Source organism: Gossypium arboreum, chromosome 2 (assembly GCF_025698485.1).
Source record: "Gossypium arboreum isolate Shixiya-1 chromosome 2, ASM2569848v2, whole genome shotgun sequence".
NCBI classification, from domain to species: Eukaryota; Viridiplantae; Streptophyta; class Magnoliopsida; order Malvales; family Malvaceae; genus Gossypium; species Gossypium arboreum.
The window spans coordinates 26,072,555-26,096,556 of NC_069071.1; the positions used below are offsets into that span (position 1 = coordinate 26,072,555).

Consider the following 24,002-nt stretch of genomic DNA (forward strand, 5'->3'; position numbering starts at 1 on the left):
TTTGAATTTTATTGTACACACTTTATTATTTTACATTTCAATTATTTAGTTTTAAACATATATTTTATTATTTTTTGTATGTTACTTTCATACAAACATCTATTTTTAAATTTATAATTTCTACGCATATATTTTTTATTTTTACATATATACGCGTGCGATAAAATTTTAATATTTAATCCGCAGGTCAATTTTGTACAAATGTACCAACTATAAATTTATATAGTGCAAAATATGAATTACATATTTACCCTTTACAAATCTTAAAATTTTCTTGCACATTGTTTGCAAGTTCTTTTGTGATAATAAAATTAATTAATGGTAGGTTAAGGGGTCAGTTTTAAGGAGAGAGGTCCCTTCCCTGCCTCGCATTTTCTCTTTCACTCCATATAAATTCTCACTTTTGCATGTGAATCATCAAAATTTTTGGATCACTCTTTTTTTAAAACAAATGGCAGAAACAAACCTTTCTTCATCAGAATTTGAGAGCTGTAGCAGCCATAATCATAGCTCAAACTCCCCAGCTTCTTCTTCTTCTTCTTCTACTTCCAATGGTGAATCCATGGAAGATAACAGCAAAGCCAAAAGATCATCAATCAGCAAACACCCAATCTACAGAGGGGTGAGAATGAGGAGTTGGGGCAAATGGGTGTCCGAAATCCGTGAGCCCCGCAAGAAATCCCGCATTTGGCTCGGCACTTTCGCTACCCCAGAAATGGCAGCGCGCGCTCATGATGTAGCAGCATTAAGCATCAAAGGTGACTCCGCGATTCTCAATTTCCCTCACCTTGCAATTTTGCTTCCTCGACCAGTTTCATTAATGCCTCGCGACGTTCAAGTCGCCGCCGCTAAAGCTGCATCCATGGTCAATTTCAATACTTTACCTTCATCATCATCATATTTGTTTGAGCCCAATGCCTCGGAACAAGCTGAAGAACTGAGCGAAATTGTTCAGTTACCCAATATAGAATGCAGTTTCCAGTCGTTATTTGACTCACAAGGCGATTTTGTACCTGTTGACTCGGTTGATGGGTGGGTTTATCCTCCACAAGATTTATATGGAGGGTTTTGTGATCAGGTATGGAGTTGTGAGAATTTAATTCCTGCCAACTTTGAGCCTTCACTGTGGGAATAATTTGGTGCTTTTTATTTTTAGTTTTTTTTTTCAAATTTTCCTTCCTGTAATTTTATGGGGATTTAAGAATTTGTTTGCCTTTTTTTGCTAACATGTGACTTGCCACTTTTTTTTTGTAATATAATTCTATTTTGATAGAGATGTGTATTGTTCCATTGTGAATTGTAATAGCAAATGACTTGCGTTGTTAAAATTTTTAAACTTGAATAATTCCTTCACCTATTTTTCCTTAAAAATTAGTTTGTTTCTTTTAATTTTCCCCAACGAAGTTATTCTGTTTCCTTTATATTTAAAAGATAAATAAGTTAATCAATATCTTGGAAAATAATGTGTTGCTAAGATTTTAACTGTAATAGCAATAAAGTTCCTCTGTTTATTTGATTGACTTTGTATTATAAATTATTAGGGTATCAATTTAATTAAAAATAATTAAAAATTTCACTGGTAATAAAAATATTTTCAAATTTATTAAACTACACCAAGATAATTTTTAATAAATACATAGAGTTTTGATGAATCTTATTTTATAAAAAAAAAAAAAAAGAGCAGTGGGTTTGATGACAAGTATAGATGGACATGATGTGAAACAAGTGAAGATATGCATGTTGAAATGGGATATTTTTGTAATAAACAGTTTATGGTTGAGCAGGATTTCCATTGTCAAAAAAGCCACCACTTTTCTTTAAAGAAATATGGCCAACGTGAATTGGTTGTTGGAATTCATGTCAACTTTTTCTCTTAACGGTAAAGCATTATCGACCTTAGGGGAAGATGATTAAGAATATTTGCCATGCTACTTAAGGCAATTGGAGATGATCAAATTGCAAATCAATGTCAATCTTATCCATACCTACCTATTAATTAATTAAAAATTACAATTCCTATTTGAATTTAAGACATTTCCGAAATTCTAAAAATAATTTTATCTGTTTGAATAGTCAATTTCCTTTATTAAAATTTTGATTCAATAAGATAAAATTTTAAACTTTAAAATTATTTTATTTAATTCTAATATATAAATTTTAAATTTTATTTTATTAAAATAATTTATAAAATCTTAAAACATAATGATATTTGTACTGAATGTCTTTATATTATTTATTTTAATATAAATATTATTATTTTATAATTAATTTTAAATTTGTTAAATTTCAATAAATTAATTCTTTTAAATCAATTATTTTTCCAAATAAAGTAATTTTGAATTGACCAATTCTAAAATACTAACATTTTAAAAATTTAAAATTTAAATTTTTTTATCCAAACACCCACTCAATGTTTCCACAATTTCTTCCTTATCAGCTTCGTCTTTACCATTAATTTTAAATAATTAGTATTGCATTATTTTAATTTTGTACCAATTTTTATCTATTAATATGATTTTCAAAGTAAACTTTGAAAATTTTAAAGAAAATTAACATATTTCCTTTATACAAGTTTCTAATTTTAAAATACAAATGAAAAATGATCTAAGTTTTAAAAAGTAAATGAAATATGATAATGTTTTATGAAAAGTAAACATTTAATACATATATTATATTAGTGTCTTTTCTTAAAGAATTGTTATTATAATCTGGAAAAGTTATTTTTGGAATTCGTTATCTCAGCACTCAAAGTAACCTCATTTTACAACCTCAAATGGATAACTATAGTAATTAGCGGTGGAGTTTTTGGTAAAATTAAATTGTGTATTTTTATAGTAGTAAAATTTAATGTTAACATTTTAATAGTTTATAATTTTATAATTTTAAAAATAAAATAAAATATTTATCTTTTAAGAATAAAGTGTAATTTTATCATTATCAATATAATTTGGGTAATGCAAATTTAATTGTTTAACCATGGAATCCAAAACTTTACAGATAGTTGAGGATAGGTATACTTAATCCTTTTTTAGCGTCTGGTTAATTCCATATGACATGTTTATAATTATTTAAATACTTTCAAATCTTAGTGGCTGCTTCTTGAAAATCACATTTGAGGGTGGCACTGTATACCAAATTTATGACAACATTTTAAAAAGTGAAGCTATTTTTCTCATTCTTAATACTACTTCAACAGCCGTATGATAGTTTAATCACATTATTGTTTAGTTCATTTATTATAAATTGTATTCCTTTTTTACTAAACAAATAATATTAGAGCAATACAAATTGTCCTCAACATAGCTGCGAAAGTGATAATGAAGATAGTAATAAAATAGTATTTAAATTTTAAAGCTCAAAGTTATCACTTACCTCAAATTTTAATAATTACTATAAAATAACTTTAATAATAAATTAGTTTGAGGATGAAACTCACAAAAAATTAATAATTCAGATTGCGATAAAATAAATAACACACTAAGAGCATAAAATAAATAACAAGCAATCGCAAGGAGAAATCACAAAGGTATAGTGGTTAAGAATATTCGGTTAATGGAATTTAATAATTAATTAGGGTTAATAAGTAATATGATCATCAATGTGTAGGTACTTGAGTTGGTGTATAGCTTACAAACATCCAGAGAAACCCTAAGTTAGTGTATAGCTTACTAAATCGTTAATAGCCACTATCATCAATCCCCACTACCTATATGTCACCTAGATTAATTATGAAAAATAAATTGAATAATTAATTTAGTTACGATCTAAATCCATCTTAAACCTATTTCAATTACTAATCTATTAGCTCACAATTTCTCAACCACTTGGAAGTTTAGTCCATTGAAATCAACAGAAAATATAAACAATAACATAATTAAAACAATGGAAATTATTAAGGAGAAGAGAAATCTTATTCAATTAAAGTGCATCTCTTAAATAAGCCAGTCCAAGAGTTCATTGAAATCCACAAACAAAGTCTCCATTAATAACTCTTAAAAAAAATTAAAGTCTAAACTAGAAAACTAAGCAATAACCAAAACACATGAAAGGTATTTCCTATTGCCTCACTAACACTTAATCTAATCTAAAATGTGCTATTTATATGTGTTTATATGGCCTTTCTAAGGTTACAACTCGTACTTAGCATTGAAAGGCTGAAAAAAAGTAGAAAGAAACTAAAATCGTGCTAAAAGCAATTTGAGTCTATACCCATAACCATCTCTGAGCCTACGTCATTACAATCAAAACCATTTCGGAATCTAAATCTGTTCTTAGTAAGTCCACTTCTCCCACTTCTCCCTCAATTGAGTAAGCCAAATTAGTCGAAATGATGAAAGATAAGAGAAATCAAGATAAGATTCAGCCACTGCAGGTTTATTCCAGGAGGAAAATACCAATCTCTCGACTAGTACAGGTGCAATCTTCCATTCGTGTTGTTGTCTAATTTTCCAAAACCACTTCCAAACCAACCGGCAGTGCCATGCCAAATGTTAAGCCAATTGAACCAAAAAACAAACATAAAAAGCTAAATACAGAAGAACTTCCAATTGTACTTAGGAAAGCAACAAGAACTTGCACGAAACATCCACTATATCTCAACACCATAGAGCCTTCCTAGCAATCTGTAACATCCTAAAATAGGGCCTAATCGGAATGGTGGTTTTGGGACCCCAAATCCGACATCAAAATATTTAATTTATGATTATTATGAGGCCTAGAATATGAGTATATGCATGTGTTAAAGTTTCATGAAGAAATTCTTTGAGTAAGGTGTTCAATTAGAAATTAGGGACTAAATTGAATAAATTGCAAAGCTTGAATTCTAGAAGAAATTTTTATGAAATTGCTTTGGGTTATGAATTATAAGGTCTTGGAGAGCAATTTTCCCAAATTCTAAGTTTTTGGACAAAAATGGGCTTGCATGGATGGAATTTTAAAAAAAGGGCTTAAGGGCATTTTGGTCATTTGGTATTTTAATGAAATATAATGGGAAAAATGAACCAAAATCAGCCCATTCTCTTCCTTGTCCAGCTGAAACTTCAAGGGTTTCCATAGCTAGGGTTTTCAAGCTTTCCAAGCTCAATAGTAAGTGCTCCTAAGCTCCGTTTTTCATGCTCTTTATATTTTTGAAATCCCGATAGCTTGCTCTCTCCATTTCTACCCATATTTCATGCTAGGGTTCATGTTTAAAAATTTACCCATGCATGATTTGCTTGTATTTTTATGGATTATGGAGGAATATGAAAGATGAATGTGTATTAAACATCTTTTCCTAGTTGATTTTCATGAAAAACCCTTATAGGGACTATTTTGAAAAAGATGTAAATGTGTGGTAGAAATGAGAAAATAATGGAAAATGTGGGCTACCATAAGAAGGAAAAGTGTTCGGCTATGCTTGGGTAAGATAGAAAGTGCATGTGTTTCATTATATGAACCTAGGGACTAAATCGTAAAAATGTGAAAGGTTAGGGACCGTCATTTGGACCGGGGTTAGATATTAAACTTGAAATGTATAATGTAGTGTATTAATGAGTTAAATTTTGTTTTTATAGACCCCTAGGAACAATTTTTGGAGGTCGATTGAGGCAAACGCAAGGTTTCGGAATAACCGAAACACAACTCCGAAAAGAATACCAGGTAAGTTCGGATAACTTAAAGTAAACCCATAATATGCATAATTGAATGATTTATGAATGCATGTTGATTGCATTTATTATTAGCATGAAATATCATAGAAATGCATATTTGATGGTAACATGTGAAAAATGTCTCGGATGAGGTTGGCAAAGGGAATTCGATGGATAAACCCTTATTGATATGTGTAAAGAGATCCTGCATGTGTTGCAGTAAGGATTTGGCCCGGATGGGTAATCCGTGATCTCAAGTATGAAAAGGATCTAACCCGGACGGATGTTCCTTGAATGATCAAGCCTCCTGAAGAATATGTGTGCATTATGGATTTAGCCCGGACGGGTAATCCCATTAGGGTCTGAATTTAGCCTGGACTGGTAATTCAGATCCGAGCTCATTAACGGTGTTTGTCGTTATAAGGGATTTAGCCTGGACTGGTAATCCGGACATCACCTTATGAGTTCATGATATGGGGGATTTAGCCTGGACTGGTAATCCTACCATGAGATGTGAGGTTTGCGGGAGTGCATATATATGAAATGATCATTTGTAAGAATTGACGGATAATGGGTATTCCATCGAGATTTCCTAGAAACTCAACGGGATTAATATGTTGTATGTCAATAAGATGATGAATGATGAGCTCATCTACATAAATTACATGATGCTTTGTTACGTAACTAACTCATTGATTGAGTGCATGTGATAGGGAATCGTTTCATAATTGATGATTTAAATATGGATGTATGCTAATTACTCGGTAAATTCACTTTTCGGTTATTCGAGCTTACTAAGCATGTAAATTCTTACCCCTCTCTTTTTCCCTGTCTCACAGAGCTCGAGGATTCGAAAGGATTGGAAGACGATTGGAAAGTCAACACACTATCAACTAGACAAGTTTTGGTATAAAGACTTTGTTTGTTTTGTTCAATGGCATGTATAGTATTTTTGAGTATTTTGTTATATGTGCTATTTGATTTGCCAAATGAAGGCATGTAAGAATATGTTCATCTCTTTGTATATGGCCACGAAAATTAGCTTAATTGAAGTAGGCTATGACCTACAAATTTATGCATGGTTTTATTTACAAGTGATGGGTCATTACCAATTGGAAATGAGTCACATGAACGAGGCAATTTTGGATGAATTAAAGTGACATGGGAACCCATAGACACTAAGTGGGAAATAACCTATCATGTATGAAACCAATGATATGAGTTTTTCATATATCTAGTTTAATCAAGATTATTTACAAGTGTATAATTGTGTTTTACTTTGAATTTGGTAACCACTAAGCATAAGTAGTAGAAAGGGGTGACTAAAGGCTTGGAAAATATCCTATTAGACTCCACATGGTTAGACACACAGGCGTGTGTCTAGGCCGTGTGTGACACACAGTTCTCTCCATGGGCGTGTGCTATGGCCGTGTGTCCCCTGTACTTAAAATTTTAGCTCAAAGTTGTACACGGGTAGGCCACATGGCGTGCACCATGGTCGTGTTAAAAAGACAGTATTGTTCACGGGCAGGCAGCACGGGTGTGTGCAATGGCCGTGTTGATAAGTCAGTGTTGCCCACGGCTGAAGGGCATGGGCGTGCCCCAAGTCACACGGGCGTGTGAGTCCACACGGCCCACCTACACGGGCGTGTAACACTTTATGATAAGGAAAAAAAATTCCTAAGATGCCCAAGGTTTATCGAACGTACCCGAATTTGTCCCGCACTTCCTCTAGGTATGTTATAAGCCTCGAAGGCCTATATAAGGGACAAGTTGTTCATGGATGAAAAACTTAAAATTTGAGTAAAACTTGGTGACCCAATTTGGTACGTTTCAAAATGTAAAGTCCTGGTAATGCCTCGAACCCTATCCCGATGTCGGGTACGGGCGAGGGGTGTTACACAATCTCCATACAATTCCAACACCAAAAAATCTAATTGAGACGTTAGGAGATAATAAATGGGAGGATGCTATGAAGATCAAGATGGAAGCCCTTGCGAGGAACAGGACATGAGAGTTAGTTGAATTGTCAAGAGGGAAGAAACTGGTCAAATGTAGGTGGATTTTCACTATAAAATACAATGCTGACGACTCAGTTGAAAGATACAAGGTAAGATTGGTGGCCAAAGGATACATTCAAACCTATGGCATTGATTATCTTGAGACATTTTTCCTCTTGTGAAAATGAACATAGAACGAATACTTTTGCCATTAGCTGCTAATTTTGAGTGGAATCTACAAAAGTTTGATGTTAAGAATGCATTCCTCCATGGTGATCTAAAAGAGGAAATTTACATGGAAGTCCCCTCTGTATTCAAATCTAAAGAGGGAATGGTGTACAAGTTGAAGAAAGCTCTTTATCTGCTCAAACAATAACCACGAGCTTGGCTTCGAAGGTTTGCTGAGGTAATGGTCTTGTTGGGATACAAGAAGAGTCAATGAGACCATACCTTGTTCGTGAGACACTCAGATTATATGAGAGTCACAACATTGTTAGTTTATATAAGTGATATCATCATAGCAGGTAATGATGTAGAAGAGATGAACAATTTGAAGTAATGTCTTTTGAAGGAGTTTGACATTAAGGATATAGAAAAATTATAATACTTCATAGGCATTGAATTAGTGCATTCAAAGGAAGGAATTTTCATCTCCCAACAAAAGTATGTATTCGACTTATTGAAAGAAATAGGGAATATGGGTTGCAAACCAGTTGAGATGCCGGTCAAATTCAATCATAGATTAAGTGATGCTCTAGAAGATCCCATGGTAGATAGAGTATCCTATCAGACGTTTGTTGGAAGGTTGATATATCTGGTACACATAAGACCAAATATAGCATTTTTAGTGAGTGTGGTTAATCAATTTACGCACAACATCAAAAAATCACACATTAAAGATGTAAACAAGATATTACAATCTTGAAAGGTAGCCCAGGAAGATGAATTTTGTTTAAGCAACGAATAGGCATAGGTATGACGTTAGAAGCTTATATGATGTAGATTATGCAGGATCTTTGGTCGGGAGATCAACATTTGGTTACTGTACTCTCCTAGGTGAGAATCTTGTAACATAGAGAAGTAAAAAATAAAATGTGGTAGCGAGATCAAACGCAAAGTCAGAGTTCAAATCAATGGCGTTGGGAATATGTAAGTTACTCTGGTTAAAGATAATCCTAGATGACTTAAGAATAAAATGGGAAGGACCCATGATGCTATACCGTGATAATAAATCAGTCATCAGTATTACTCATAATACTATTCAACATGACCGGACAAAGCATATTCCAGTTGATAGACATTTTATCAAGGAGAAACTAGACAATGGTCTGATATACACTCCATTCATTTCGACCAAGGATCCGTTAGTAGATGTACTCACAAAGGGACTGACAACCACTGTGTTTCAAGATATTATTAGCAAGCTTGGGATGGAAGATATCTATTCACTAGCTTGAAGAGGAGTGTCGAATTATGTAGGTTTATTTGGAAAGATTGTGTACTTATAGAAAATCATGTATAGTTCCTGATTTCTAGGAATTAGAGTTAGGTACATATTTTCTTATGAAATTTCATATTTTTCAGAGTTTCCTATTCTTAGAAAGTTAGTTACTATTTTTAATCTAAACAATTGTGTATATAAACCAAGGTTGTAACCTAATTTATAGATGATAAAAATTCATTCTTCTCTTACGATTTTGGTCACTTCAAAAGTGCCGATACTTTGAAACCATGTACCAATACCTAGAGTGTAACACCCCAAACTCGGCCTAGACGTTATGGCCGAATCTGGCGATGTCACATGGTAGTGTGTTTGAAAACTGTAGCTTGTGTTGAAAAATCGTAACTTTGCTTAAAACATTTTTCGTTTAGAACTCATCATTATCTTTTATTAATTCCAAAGTCGTGGTTTTTATTTAGTCGTTAGTTTTCAAAACATTATACGTTGCGAAAGCTTTTTAAAACAATTTGTGTCATTGTAGGTATTTTGCTAAAACATATGCATTTCTAAAAAAAAACCCGTGTTTACCTACCTCTAGTAGATTTAAAACATAAAGCAATATAAAATCCAAATTTAAAGCATAAATCCATAGAGACCATTATTACAGTAAAATACCCCAAATAAAACTTTAAAAATCTAATTAAGTATGAAACAGTGTAAAAAGGGGGCGTATGGCCACAGCTGAGTCCTCCGCTGCTCCGATTTGCCTAAGTCTGGGGATTACCTGTATAGATAAATCAGAAGGGTGAGTTTATGAAAACTCAATGTGTAGTCCTTACACTAGCAATCAGTCAGTATGCAATTATTAACAGCTTGAGCCTAAGCCCTTTTTAGAAGTAGTGCCAGTTTGGGCTTTAGCCTATTTTATAACATAAACAGTCATGCAGAAGGGCATTTGCCCATCACAATATCAGTAATCAGTAGGGCCTTGGCCTATTGCAGTAACAGTAAATAGTATGAATATGCAGTCACAAAATCCTACCCAACCAGCCTCTACACACCATCTCCATCCAACCCTACACTCCATGTAGGAATTTAATCAACCCACCCATCCCTACACTCCAAAAAGTACCGAATGTGGCACTAGACAGTAGTTTGCAACTGAGATGCCAGTAAATTAGGCTCGAGGCCTTTCAGTGTACTTCCTCCTAACAATATCAACCCCCAACCCAGTGTAATGCAGTATGCAGTTATGGCATGCTATCACATAATATCAAGCATATAACAAGTGCATACAATATCAAATCAGTGGGGCATCATCATGCATAATAATATGCATAATTATATCAGTCATACAGTCATTTCAGTTAATTAGGGTTTAGGTAAGCTTACCGACCCTACAGTAGGTCCACAACTGACTTGGGCGACCCGTTAAACCTTAGCAACTGAAAAGTGGAAATGGACCCACACGCCCATGTTGTCTGCCCGTGTGGGCCATACGACCTGGCCCAAAAATTTCACATGGCCGTGTAGTTCACCCATATGGCCTACACGCCCGTGTAGCCAACACGGCCTAGTTTGGTTCAGCCCGTGTGTTGCACATGGCCTACCTCGTCGATCACACGCCCGTGTTTCATCACACGACTTACCACACGGGCCGCCGCACGCCCGTGTGGCATTGACAACCACACTTTTTGGCTTTTCATCGATTTCAATCTACAATGTTTGTGGTTACACACCTGATTTCATTTTGAAGTTAACCCGCACTCAGAGTACTCCAAACCTAGATTCAACCCAAAACATCATTTAATCAACTATTTAACTCATTATTCAATCAAAGCCTAACGAAATTAAAAATCGACTAATAACCGAAACTCCCTTCCCGAAAACAACTGAAACCGCTCCCTTAGTTCCTTAAAGACGCACCAACCAACTCTTGGTCTCCACCTAAAACAAGAGTCACAAAACCTTTCTATTAAACCTTTAATCGAATTTCACTGCAAACTTTAATTAAATCATACTTACCGATCAAACACAACCCTACATTTAGTATCTTATCAAACAAGATAACATAACACCTAAATCACTAACCCTATTGACGATAGAACAGATTGTAATTTGGAAACACAAGAGAAAATGAATCGAAACGGAGAATCAAAGAATGAAAAGAGGCAAAATCGAGGGGGTGACGATAAGAAGAGGAAAAGAAAAACGATGAGAAGAGAACTGCAAGGCCGAAAGGGGACAGAAGGCAAAGTAGAACTCACCTAGCAATATTCGACCAAGGAGAAGAGCAAGATGTCTCACGGTCGGCTTGAGGGGAAAGGAAACTAGCATTAAAAATTTGGGAACAGAAAAGAGGAACCAAATTTTGAAAAGAAAGGGCAGCAAGTGGGGATATTTCCACTAAAACAAAAAGGAGAAAGAAAAGATGGAGAGAAGAAAATTAGCAGAACACAAAAAGAAAGGAGGGATAAAATTTTTTAGCCAAAAATTCTATTCTGGCCGAAATTCCTCAAGATAATGCCTATATCCCCCAAAACACTCCCCTCAATCCACAATCCCTAAAATCTCTCCTCAAAATCCTCACTACTCACCCACCACAATCCCCTCAACAATCGAAATCACTCTCATTAACCTCCTAAAAATCAGCCACAACAACCTCACACTCCTCAAATACTCAGAATTTCAATCAAACTACAACACTTATACGGCACCAGTAGTAAAAATAAATCCTCTTGATCGCGTAGAGATTCGAACTCCAGGCTTTACACCTTTAACGCTCCATTTAACCACTAGACTAGCAGGCCCATTCTGACATATTTTTCCAACATTTATTAATAAGACTACTGATTAGAGATAGGGGTTTATTCATTTTAAAAAAAAAATTGCCTAAGCTAAGGCTTGAACTTGAGACCTCTCACACACACCCAGAACGAAACAGATACATATTTGTGTCACAAACATACAAAAATAAATATATAAGAGATTTTTCAGGCGTTACATAAAGGCAGAGCCACGTTGACGCCTAGGGCGGCCATGATCCCCCCAAAGTTTAATTTTTTTCAATTTAGTCGTTGTAAATTTACACTATAGCCCTCACAAAAATATAAGTAGGCCCTCCAAGGTTTAAGATTTTTGTAATTTTTCCCTTTGTATATATATTATAGCCCTCCTAAAAATATAAGTAGGCCCTCCAATATTTTTTATAGGATTAAAAATAATATTAAAAATTATTCTTGATAAAAACAAAGAGAAAATCTTCTTGAAGAAGCTAAATTACCCATGATGACTTTTGATGATATTTTTATTAAATAATAAATTAATTTTATTTAATAGTAATAATATTTTATAAGTAATATAATAATATATATAAAAAGAAAAGAAAAGATGAAGATAATTTTATCATCTTTCTTCTTCATATAGGTTCTTAGCAAGAAAAGAATAAATAAAATTTCTTTTATCATTTTTCCTCCAAATTTGTAAGTATAGGTATGTTTTTCTTCAAACTTTTCATAGATTTTGAATATTTGAAACTTGTTTTACATATATATACCTATAGTTTTTGTTTTATCAAGTATATTAAAAGTTTCCATTAAAGGATATTGATAGAACTTGGAAGCTTACAACATTAAGTGAAATGTGTATGTTTTTGGATGGAAAATGATTAGGAGACGGTTTCTAACTTGTTAGAAGTGTAAAAATCAAACAAAAATAGTTAGATAAAGTTATAGTAAGTTTTAGCCAAAGTGAATGGGAGGAAAAAAACCTTGGTCACTTTGTTTAAAATTATGTCAAATGATAGCTTGTGAAGCAGTGAGCATTCCTACGAAAATGGAATAAAAAATGGTTAACCGAGTCAAATGATAGTTATTTCATCTTAATTGTTGGAATACTACTTCTTTTGAACATATTTTTTATATGTTTAAATCGATTGTCATGTTGGAATACTGTTTCTTTTGAATCGATTAATTATATGTTTAAATCGACTGTCATACTTCTAATTTTACCTCACTTCGCCACTGTTAATATCTCTTGAGAAGTGCCAATACCTAGGTATGAGATTCTAATAACTAGGTATGAGTTTCTGATACCTCATCCCAAAACCTACAAATTTCCAAAAAAATGATAGAATCCACTTTACCAAGTCCTAAATTAGTACCAAACATGCTCTAACATACGCAAAACTATTCACACACATTTGACATATCAAATCAAATCTAAAACACATAAACACATGCTTACTAACACATTAAATCAAAATTTAGAATCTAAGTAAAATTCATGCATTTAACAACTTACTCAACATTAAATTTAAAATCCAAAATTCACTATTTTAATAACATTTTAAGGTTTTCACTTAGACCACATTTTATTAAGATATATTATTACACCATATACTTAGTGGCATATTGTTGCAGTCAGTTCTTTACAATTCATATACAAATACCTTTTTAATACATACTATTAAAGGTACTCAACACTTTTCTTTCATGGCTATTCTCATTAATCAAATTTTAGTTACACCTTTAGTAAGCTTAGAGACATAAAGGTCAGATGTATAGGACCAACCAACCAAACACACCATAGTAACATATAGAAGCACTAATGTAACATCTCGCCTGGCGAGGTTCTAGTGTTTGAATACTGTTTATGGAAGAAAGGCATGTAGAGTAAGTTTTGAATGTGTATAGTATTGGAAGCTGACTAAATATAAAGTTTTGAATGTGTATAGTATTGGAAGCTGACTAAATATAAGAATTCCTTGAGCACACCTATGATGCCCCAGTTATGGTGAATATAAGATTTAGCGCATAGTTTTAAAGAAGTGTGATTGGTGAAATAGTATTCACCCAAATGCAATTGTGGCATGTAAATAGGGCAGACTCCAATATGAAAATAAGCAAATTAGAGTTCCATGTTAAATTACTATGATTTGTGGAATAATATTTGTGGTCAAGTAAAATGATTTTGAGGGAATGAGTTACATCAGTGGTATAGCTCACCTAGTAATTATGGTCTCGTGCCAGTTAGGTTACAAGATAAGTTGGTTAGGAACTAACCAAATGTGAACTAGAAAAGTTAAAAGCTAAGGAGATAATCTAGTAGGTTTCTTAATAGTGGTGGATTTTGGATAAGACAACTCAATATGGATGTGACGTTTACGAACTTCCAATAAAGACTTGGGTTAAGTTAAAAAGAATACATAGGTTTTGGTTAAAGGGAGTTATCTTCTTCCCTCTTTCCCTAAAAATATTAAGATCTAGGATTGGAGGAAAATTGAAGTACTTCTTTAAGCTGGATCTAAAATTCTAGATTCTACTAGTGATTTCTTCATGTTGAGGTTAGTTTTTATGGCTCTGAAAAGTAGATCTACATGAATGCCTAAAGAAGCAATTAAGGCTTTTTTTACGAGTTATATTTGTGTTTAAAATGATGGAAAGGTTATTCGAATGGTTTTTATGGTGTTGTTTTATCTTAAAAGGCAGTGGCTACTACAATTCCTAAGAGAATCTTAGATCTGAAGCTCAAGGTACTATACATTCCTATTAGGTGAGTCCTTAATATGACTCTTATATGTGTGATTGTGCATTTTAGAAATCTCTGTGAAAAGTGAATAAACTATGGAACTAAAGTTAGAGAAGCATGGTGTGATGATTCTTTGTAGAATGAATGTTAATAGACCGTGTATGTATTAGTTGAATGAGATATCATAACCTAAATATATGATGTGAATCTTGAAATCAAAAGATGTTTGTATGTGAATGATTGGAATGTATAAGTGTTTAGAGCATGTTTTGAGTTATATCTTCTATATGTGAATCAAAGTATGGATGAGTATATGATTGTCTCCGCAGAGTCATCTAAAGGGGTCTATCAAGACTGTAGACACGATTTTCTGAAAGGAAAAGCCCATGACACCATACTGAGTAAGACAGTAGCTGGTAGGCTATGACATCACCATATCGTGTAAGACCATAACTAGTGGGTTAGGGCATCATATGGAAAGAACTAAAGGAAAGATATTACCAAAAAGGGATTCTCTGCGTGATCCAAGATGATAAGGGGCAAACCTCAAAGGTTTGAGTTTAGGGAAATCCCTATCATGAACATGTCGAAAAATGGAATGCCTTTGTGGCATAATGGGAAAGAAAAACCTATATGGTTGTTCTTGAATGAAATGCCTTTGTGGAGTAATGGGAAAGAAAAACCTCTGTGGTGATTCTTAAATGGACAACCTTTGTGGCATAATATGAAGGAAAGCCTTTGTAGTGTAACATTAAGGAAAAGCCTTGTGGCGTACCGTGAAGTGAAAGACCCTTATGGCATAGTATGAAAGAAAAACCTCTATGATGAACTCTGAGGAAATTACATTTAAGGAAAAACTTTAAGGAATGATTAGTATAGTGAAATTTATGGAAATAGTCCCCATGGAGACTTCAAAAAGGGGTAACCTCTAGGGTATACTGTATTGGCCTTGCTTTTGATGGAGAACTTAAAAGGAGTGCACCCCTAAAATGAAAAGGGGGGAGACTCTAAATGATGCAAAGTAAGGAACATCTCTTATGGAAAGCTCTATAACAAAAGGGATATGGCATGGCCAGTAAGACTCATAAATGTAACAAGTATAAATTGTATGACTCAAATCTCAATGGACTTTGGTAAAACATGGTAACGATTTTTAGTCTGAAGTGGATAATGGATTGATTATAGATAGAAAAGTCATAAGTTAGCTTATGTAAGCAAATTTCCAAGAAAGAATTTACATAGTGTAATTGGAAGGAATATTAACTAACTGTGTATAACTTTTTATGAGTTTTTATGAAATGATGAACTAGGGGTTATGAATGATAAGAAGGCATAGCTCTGGGTGAATAGATCACTGGGCAAGGAGAAAATAAGAAAAGGTAAGAAAGTATTTGCCAGAATATGTGAAGGCAAAGAATAATTTGGATAAATCTAAAAGACAAAATCCTAGTAAGGGCTATGTTTGGTAAGATGAGGAATGAAAGCTCTATCTATGTATGTGATCTTTATGAATAGTTAAAGGATAGATAACTTATAACATGTATGCAAGAATGTCTGTACTCTGTCTGTATGGGCTTCAAAAATAGGAATTGTTAAGGAAACATAAAGAGGTCAAGTGAGGAGTGTAAGTAATGAATCGAAGGTGAAAAGGGCAAGGTATTATATCTGAATAAGACACGGCATTTATGGTATAAAGAATGATATCTCAAATAGATTTTTTCCAAGGACGAGTTGAAGAGCAAGAATAATGAGATGGAGAATTAAGTTACCAGACAAAATGTATAAGTATGAATCAGGTGATTGATGGGTTATCTCACTAGGTTCTAATGAACTTACTTTTATGCCTTATGTTTTCTGGAAAACTGGATTGGAACTGTGCTCAGAGGGACGATGGTAGGACTTCACCAAAACAGTGGTAAGATAGGACTATTATGCATACATAGAAAGTTATGCTGCGTGTAAATTAGCTTTTTAAGGTACTTATGTTAGATTTGAGAGTTAACCATAGGTATCACTGAAATTTAGCTATCATGCGTCTTACTAGAGATTATGTATTTTATATATACATAGGTAATTCCATTCGAAGTTTACATAACTATGTAATAGTAATAAATAGAAATTTATTTTAGGAAAAAGTCAAGTTACAGTCATACTAGGGCGTGACAACCAATATTCGGATCTGGTTCATCGGACCGGGTTTAGGGTGTTACAGCTAGTGTCTAAAGACTAGAACAAAATGTGTAACACCCCGAACCCGAGACCGTTGCCGGTGTCGGACACGAGGGGTTAACAAGCCAAAACCACTTATGGCACCGACCAATTTGACATTCCCAGGCAAGCTGGAAAACTGCGTCGCTGTCGCCTTAAAAAAGCATATCTCGAGTTTCACAACTCGGAAACTGATTCCGTAAATTTTACCTGAATTTAGACTCATATATCCATCCATGGGTTTATTTATAGAATTTTTGGTCGGGCCAATTGGTACAGTTTATTAGTTAAATTCGCCCATGTTACAGGGGTCGACTACACTGACCTTCGTGCGTTACAACTTGAATATCTCTCTGTACAGGGTTTCAATACTGATACCGTTTATTTCCAATGAAACTAGACTCAAAAAGGAATCTGCAAATATAAGGCATGACTTCTAATTCATTCTGGATAATTTATGGAAAATTTTCAAAGTCGCGACAGGGGACCCAGAAACCGTTCTGGCCCTGTCTCACGAGAACTTTAATATCTCTCGGTATACTGATCATATGATCGTTTCGTTACTTTCATATGAAAATAGACTCGACAAGGTTCGATCACATAATTTATTCACTATTTAACACCATTCCTACAAATTTTGGTGATTTTTCCCATCCATGTCACTGCAGCTGGCAGCCTCTGTTTTTAAGGTAGGCTTTACCTATATTGTAGTTCCCATGGACCAACTATAGTCTAGTCATACTTAGGTCCACATATGATCATATTTAGCCATTCCAATGGCTGATCATGTGACCAACTCTCTCATTCAAACCATAATCACATCATGAAACCAAATATAATTACAAACCACATATGGTCAAATTCCATACTCCACTTTTACGAACCATTTTCGCATGGCCGTACATATATACATCACAAGTACTTAAAAATAACCGAGGTAGTCCTATACATGCCATATCCAAAACTCAACTAAAGGAGTACCAAAAGGGCTTTGATAGTGTGGTTGACTTCAACTTCTATGATCCCGAATCCGATTGCTAACGAGCAAAATCTATAAACAGAGAAACAAAGAAACGGAGTAAGCAATTTATGCTTAGTAAGTTTGAGCCATAATATACACACAACCAAAGCATAGCATTCAAGTAGCTAAACAATAATTCATATGCACAATTTCTCAAAGACATGCTTACTTCACAATCCCAACTCTTATATTCATACACAAATAACGGCCTAGTTAATGCCGATAGCTCATTTATCATTAGAGCGAATATTCGTACGCATTTACTCATAGTGTGCAAAGCACACACAAAACATACCTTGTTGTTGGGAATTTCACAAGTGCAATAACTGAAAATTTTCCAGCAGCTTATAAATTTCAAATCACATACCTTCGGAGTTTATCCAGATATAGCTACTCGTTCGAAACACCTTCGGGACATAGCCCGATTATGGTAACCCGCACAAATGCCTTCGGGACTTAACCCGGATATCACAACTCGCACAATTGCCTTCGGGCTTAGCCCGGATATTGCCTTCGGGCTTAGCCCGGATATCACAATTCGCACAATTGCCTTCGGGCTTAGCCCAGATATCACAATTCGCACATTCATTCACATCTTTGTTTCAATTTCATAACAAACTTTAATGCACATTTTACTTAATCAAAAATATCATTTCGGCTCAATGGCCATATACAAGGGCACAATTTCGATTGCTTATTACTTCATTCAATCGAATCAAAATCTAAGTTTCGATACTCGAAAACTTACCTCGGATGTTGTCGAATGATTCCGATGGCTATTCGACTACTTTTTCCTTCCCTTTATCGGATTTGGTCCCCCTTTGCTCTTGAGCTTAATTTAACAAATAATTTGATTCAATCATTTGAGTATCGAAAAGAAGAACTCAAGGCACTTAGCCCACATATATTCACTAGACATTAAAGTCATATAAGTACGGAATTCATGAATCGACTTAACACACAAAGCCTTCAACATGCTTACTCATGGCCGAACAACACAACCTCTTAGGCACTCATTCATGGCCGATTATACTTAGTCATACTTGCACCAAATCAACAATAAATTCCAAGATTTTCACATCATATGTGTACTAGGCCGAATGTACTTGCAATTTCACAAACATTCTTCAACAATTTCTTCTTTAAACAAACATATTTATCATTTACTTCATAACCAAATCATCATGTGCAAACATACATACACATATAGGTGCATGGCCGAACCTCAAGGTGTTCATAACCATCTAAAACACAAATTTTACCAATCAAGTAACAAGCATAAATCATGCTCATGAATGCATCATGGCGAATACATCACATTCATACCCCTTTCAACTTCGGTCATGGTTAAACAAAGAACTCAATGTCTTACTCAAGATGCTACAAAGAAATTTCAAGAGTAGTCAATCCATCATTGCATGCATCATTATCAAGCTTCACATTTAGCATGCAATGGCTTTAACACAATATCAACCTTGGCCTAATACCATTTCCATGGCATAACAAGGATTTGAACCATGGCTAACATGAACATCAAGTTAGCAACTAAAACATGCATGAATCTCATGACACAACTTCATACATACCTTAATCTTGATGCAAGTATAGCCAAATCTCCTTCTAGATCTCTTCTAAACCAAAATGGAGCAAAAATCCTATCTTCTTCCTTAGTATTTTCGGCCAAAAAGGAGAGAACAAGGATGAACAAAATTTTTTTCTTTGCTTTTCTTTCACTCACGGCAACAATGGGGAGAATACCACACTCACACACATTTTTTTTGTTTCTCTTCCCACCACTAAATTTTTTATCATTTCATCACATCATGCATTATCAAAACATGTCATAACATGTTTTTCCTTGCCCATAACTCCTTGTCATGGCCGCCACTATGCCATATTTGGGGAATTTGACATGCAAATCCTTTAATTTTGCATGCATTATCAACTAGTCATCACACATTTCCCCATCATACTTTCAAAGTTTACTACTAGGTCCTTTCTAGTGAAACTCACCTTTATAACACTAAATCGAATCATCAAAATGCCACACACAAATTAACACATATCATAGGCATCAAAATAAATTTTAAATTATTTTTATGCCTCGATTTTGTGGTCCCGAAACCACATCCCGACTAGGGTCAATTTTGGGCTATCACAACTCTCCCCCACTTAAGAAATTTTCGTCCCGAAAATCTTATCAAGAATAGGTTTGGGTAACGCTTTTCATAGAGCTCTTGGGTTCCCAAGTAGCTTCTTCCATCCCGTGTTTGAGCCATAACACTTTTACTAACGGAACCCTTTTGTTTCGCAACTCCTTCACTTCACGAGCTAGGATACGAATCGGTTCTTCTTCATAACTCATATCGGATTGAATTTCAACCTCTGATGGACTAATTACGTGCGATGGATCAGATCTATAGCGTCGAAGCATCGAAACATGAAAGACATCGTGAATCTTTTCGAGTTCGGGGCAAAATCAAATGATATGCAATCGGACCGACTCGCCGGATATCTCATATGGCCCAATGAACCTCGGGCTCAACTTGCCCTTACGGCCGAATCGAGTATCTTTTTCCTAGGCGAAACCTTGAGAAACACTTTATCTCCCACCGATGCTCGATGTCTTTACGCCAGATCCGCGTCGACTTCGACGATCGGAGGCTATCTTTAGATTTTCACGGATCACTATCACTTTCATTCAAATCTTTAATCAAGTCCACCCGAAAATTTTGCTTTCACCGAGCTCGTCCAACACAATGGTGTACGGCATTTATGCCCGTACAAGGCCTCATAAGGTGCCATCTTAATACTTGATTGAAAACTATTGTTGTGCGAATTCAATCAAAGGCAAATACCGTTCCCATGAACCATCGAACTCGAGGATGCAACATCTTAACATATCCTCAAGTATCCGAATTATCCACTCGGATTGACCATCGGTTTGGGGGTGAAAGGCGGTCTTGAAATGCAACTTGGTACCCAAAGCTTCTTGCAACCTTTTCCAAAATCGCGAGGTAAATCTCGGATCTCTATCCGACACGATGGAAATAGGCACCCGTGTAATCTCACAACTGAGAAGCGTCATAGTTCGGCTAGTTTGTCCATTGAAAAGTCCGTGCGTCGGGGACAAAGTGAGCCGACTTAGTCAATCTATCTACAACGACCCAAATCGCATCTTTCTTACTCACGACAATGGCGATTCGGATACAAAGTCCATTGTGACTCAATCCCATTTCCACTCGGGTATCGTGATCGGTGAAGTAATCCTCAAGGCACTTGATGTTCCGCTTTCACTTGTTGACATATTAAACATCTCAAACGACGTCGGAGATGTCTCGTTTAACCATGCCACCAAAACCGACGTTTCAAATCATTGTACATTTTCGTACTCCCGGTGGATTGCCATTCGGCTACAATGGGCTTCGTTCGAATTATCGAAATAAGTTTCAATTCTTTGAAACACACAGACGACTTCGAACCTCAAACAATCGTCATCATCGATTTGAAATTCGAGTCCTTGTTCGAACACACTCGGCCCGCTTTGCGACCAACTCATCGTCGACTTTACGAGCTTCACGAATTTGATGTATCAATAATGGTTTGGCTTTTAATTCAGCTACTAACACATTGTCGGATCGAACGGACAAGTGCACGCTCATCGCTCGTAAAGCTAATAATGATTTACGACTCAAGGCATCCGCAACCACATTCGCCTTTCCGGTGATAGTCAAAGACCAGCTCATAATCCTTTAACAACTCGAGCCAACGTCTTTATCGCAGATTTAAGTCTCTTTGAGTCATCAAATATTTGAGACTTTATGATCCGAATACACATGGCACTTCTCACCAAATAAGTAATGTCGCCATATCTTTAAAGCGAATACGATGGCGACCAATTCGAGACCATGGGTGGGATAATTTTTCTCATGTGGCTTTAATTGCCTCGACGCATAGGCCACAACTCGACCTTCTTGCATCAATACGCAACCTAACCCAAGTAGGAGGCGTCACTATAGATGACAAACTCTTTGCGATTCGGGTTGCACTAGAATTGGGGCTTCATCAAATAAGTTTTCATTGATCGAAACTTTTCGACATTTCTCCATCCATTCGAACTTAACATCCTTTTGGAGTAGCTTCATCATTGGCGTGGCTATCGTTGAGAAACCTTTTACAAATCGTCGGTAATAACCTAAGAAGCCCCAAAAAGCTCGAACCTCGAATATTTCTGAGGCTTCCAATTAAGTATGGCTAAAATTTTATTCGGTCGACTCGAATACCCGTCTGAATATCACATGACCCAAGAAGCTAACCTCCCGCAACCGAACTCACACTTGCTCAACTTAGCATATAACGCTTATCCCGTAAAATTCGCAACACTATCCTCGGTGTTCGGCGTGTTCGGTCTCATTTGTGAATAGACCAAAATGTCATCAATGAAGACAACTACGAACCGATCCAGATATGGTCCAAGATATGATTCATCAAATCCATAAATACCACAGGGCATTAGTAAGCCCAAGCGGCATCACTAGGAACTCGTAGTGACCATATCTCGCTCAAGGCGGTCTTGGGTACGTCCGAATCTCGAATTAAGAATCGATAATAGCCCGATCTCGGATCTATTTTCGAAAACACTGAGGCTCCCTTCAGTTGATCGAACAAATCATCGACACGCGGTAACGGATATTTGTTCTTTATCATCGCTTTATTAAGCTGACGATAGTCGATGCACAACCTCATGGTTCCATCCTTCTTTTCACAAACAACACCGGCGCACCCCAAGGCGAAAAACTCAAGCGAGCAAAACCTCTATCCACCAATTCTTGCAACCGAGCTTTCAACTCCTTTAATTCCGTTGGTGCCATACGATACTGAGCTATCGAAATTGGAATGGTACCGGTACCAATTTGATGCCAAACTCTATTTCCGAACAGTGGTAAACCCAATTCTTCGGAAAACATCCGGTATTCACAAACCATCGCACAGATTCGGTTTCTTTTCTAACTCCTTGTCATCTAGAACATACGCAAGGTATGCTTCACACCCTTTCTTACGATTTACGAGCCAACATTGCTGATATTACACCGGCAATCCCTTTAAGTCCGTAGACTCAACCCGAATTATCTCGTTATTCGTGCACCTCATATCAATAGTCTTGCTTTTGCAATTTACAACCGCATCGTGCACGGTCAACCAATCCAAACCAAGAATAACGTCGAATTCGTCGAATGGCAAAAGCATCAAGTCCGCCGGAAAACAAGAACCTCAAAATACTAGGGACTTTTCTTACACACTTTGTTGACGAGCACGTAATGACCCAAGGGGTTTGACACCGAATTACAAACTCGATGAGACTCAATGGGCAAAGTCTTCTTGGATGCTAAGGTTTCGCATATATAAGAATGAGTAGAACCAGGTCAATCAAAGCAATCACATTAGTATCGAAAAGAGTGAGGATACTGGTAATAACATCCGGTGAGGCAAGATCCTCGCGTCTGCGTATGGCATAAGTCCTAGCAGAGCACGAGCCTCGAGATCGATGGTGGCATCTCTAGATCCTCTCGACCGCCACTAGCATTGCCGTGTTTCTAGACGGCCTACCTCGAGTTGTGGTAGCACCGGGTTCCCACTTTGATTTACGTTTTGTCCGGATAAGCTCGGGCAATCCTTAATGAAATGATCGATCGATCCGCACTTGTAACAGGAGCGGTCACAGAATCTACAACTCCGAATGCCATTTGCCACAATATTGGCACTCAGTTCGTCTCGACGATCATTGCCAACACCGGCGATCGTGACTCAGCGTGCCCATAGGGGGTCGATCGCGGTCTCGTCTAGAAAAGCCCGAAATGTCTCTAGACCGCCTAAGCCATCTCTAAATTTCTTTGATGATCGTGGGAAGGGCTTCCCAAGACCTCTTACGAAACTCCCTTGCTCCCACTTCACTTTTCTTTTCTCCACACCGAGCTCCTCGGCTTTGCACGCTTTCGCTCGACAAGAGCCACAAACTCTCGATTTCCAAAATGCCAACATACTGACTTTATATCATCGTTCGGTCCATCTTCGCGTTTACACATCACACTTCAAGAAATGCACTCGCTGCACTGCTAAGCCTCGCAAATTTTCGTTTGTAGTCGATAATCGACATGGAACCTTGCTTAAGATCAAGG

The 24,002-nt window shown here is 35.9% G+C and overlaps 1 protein-coding gene across 1 annotated transcript; it reads left to right on the forward strand.

The window, feature by feature from the left end:
• Nucleotides 1-256: 256 nt before the first annotated feature.
• On the forward strand, nucleotides 257-1,328 carry LOC108466772 (ethylene-responsive transcription factor TINY). The gene has a single exon (XM_017767139.2). The coding sequence runs from the start codon at nucleotides 452-454 to the stop codon at nucleotides 1,133-1,135; it is 684 nt and encodes a 227-aa protein (XP_017622628.1). The 5' UTR covers nucleotides 257-451; the 3' UTR covers nucleotides 1,136-1,328.
• The last annotated feature ends 22,674 nt before the right edge of the window (nucleotides 1,329-24,002 follow it).

What these genes read in the sequence shown, in the direction of transcription:
- LOC108466772 (XM_017767139.2), top strand. Translation starts at nt 452, where the DNA reads ATGGCAGAAACAAACCTTTCTTCATCAGAATTTGAGAGCTGTAGCAGC.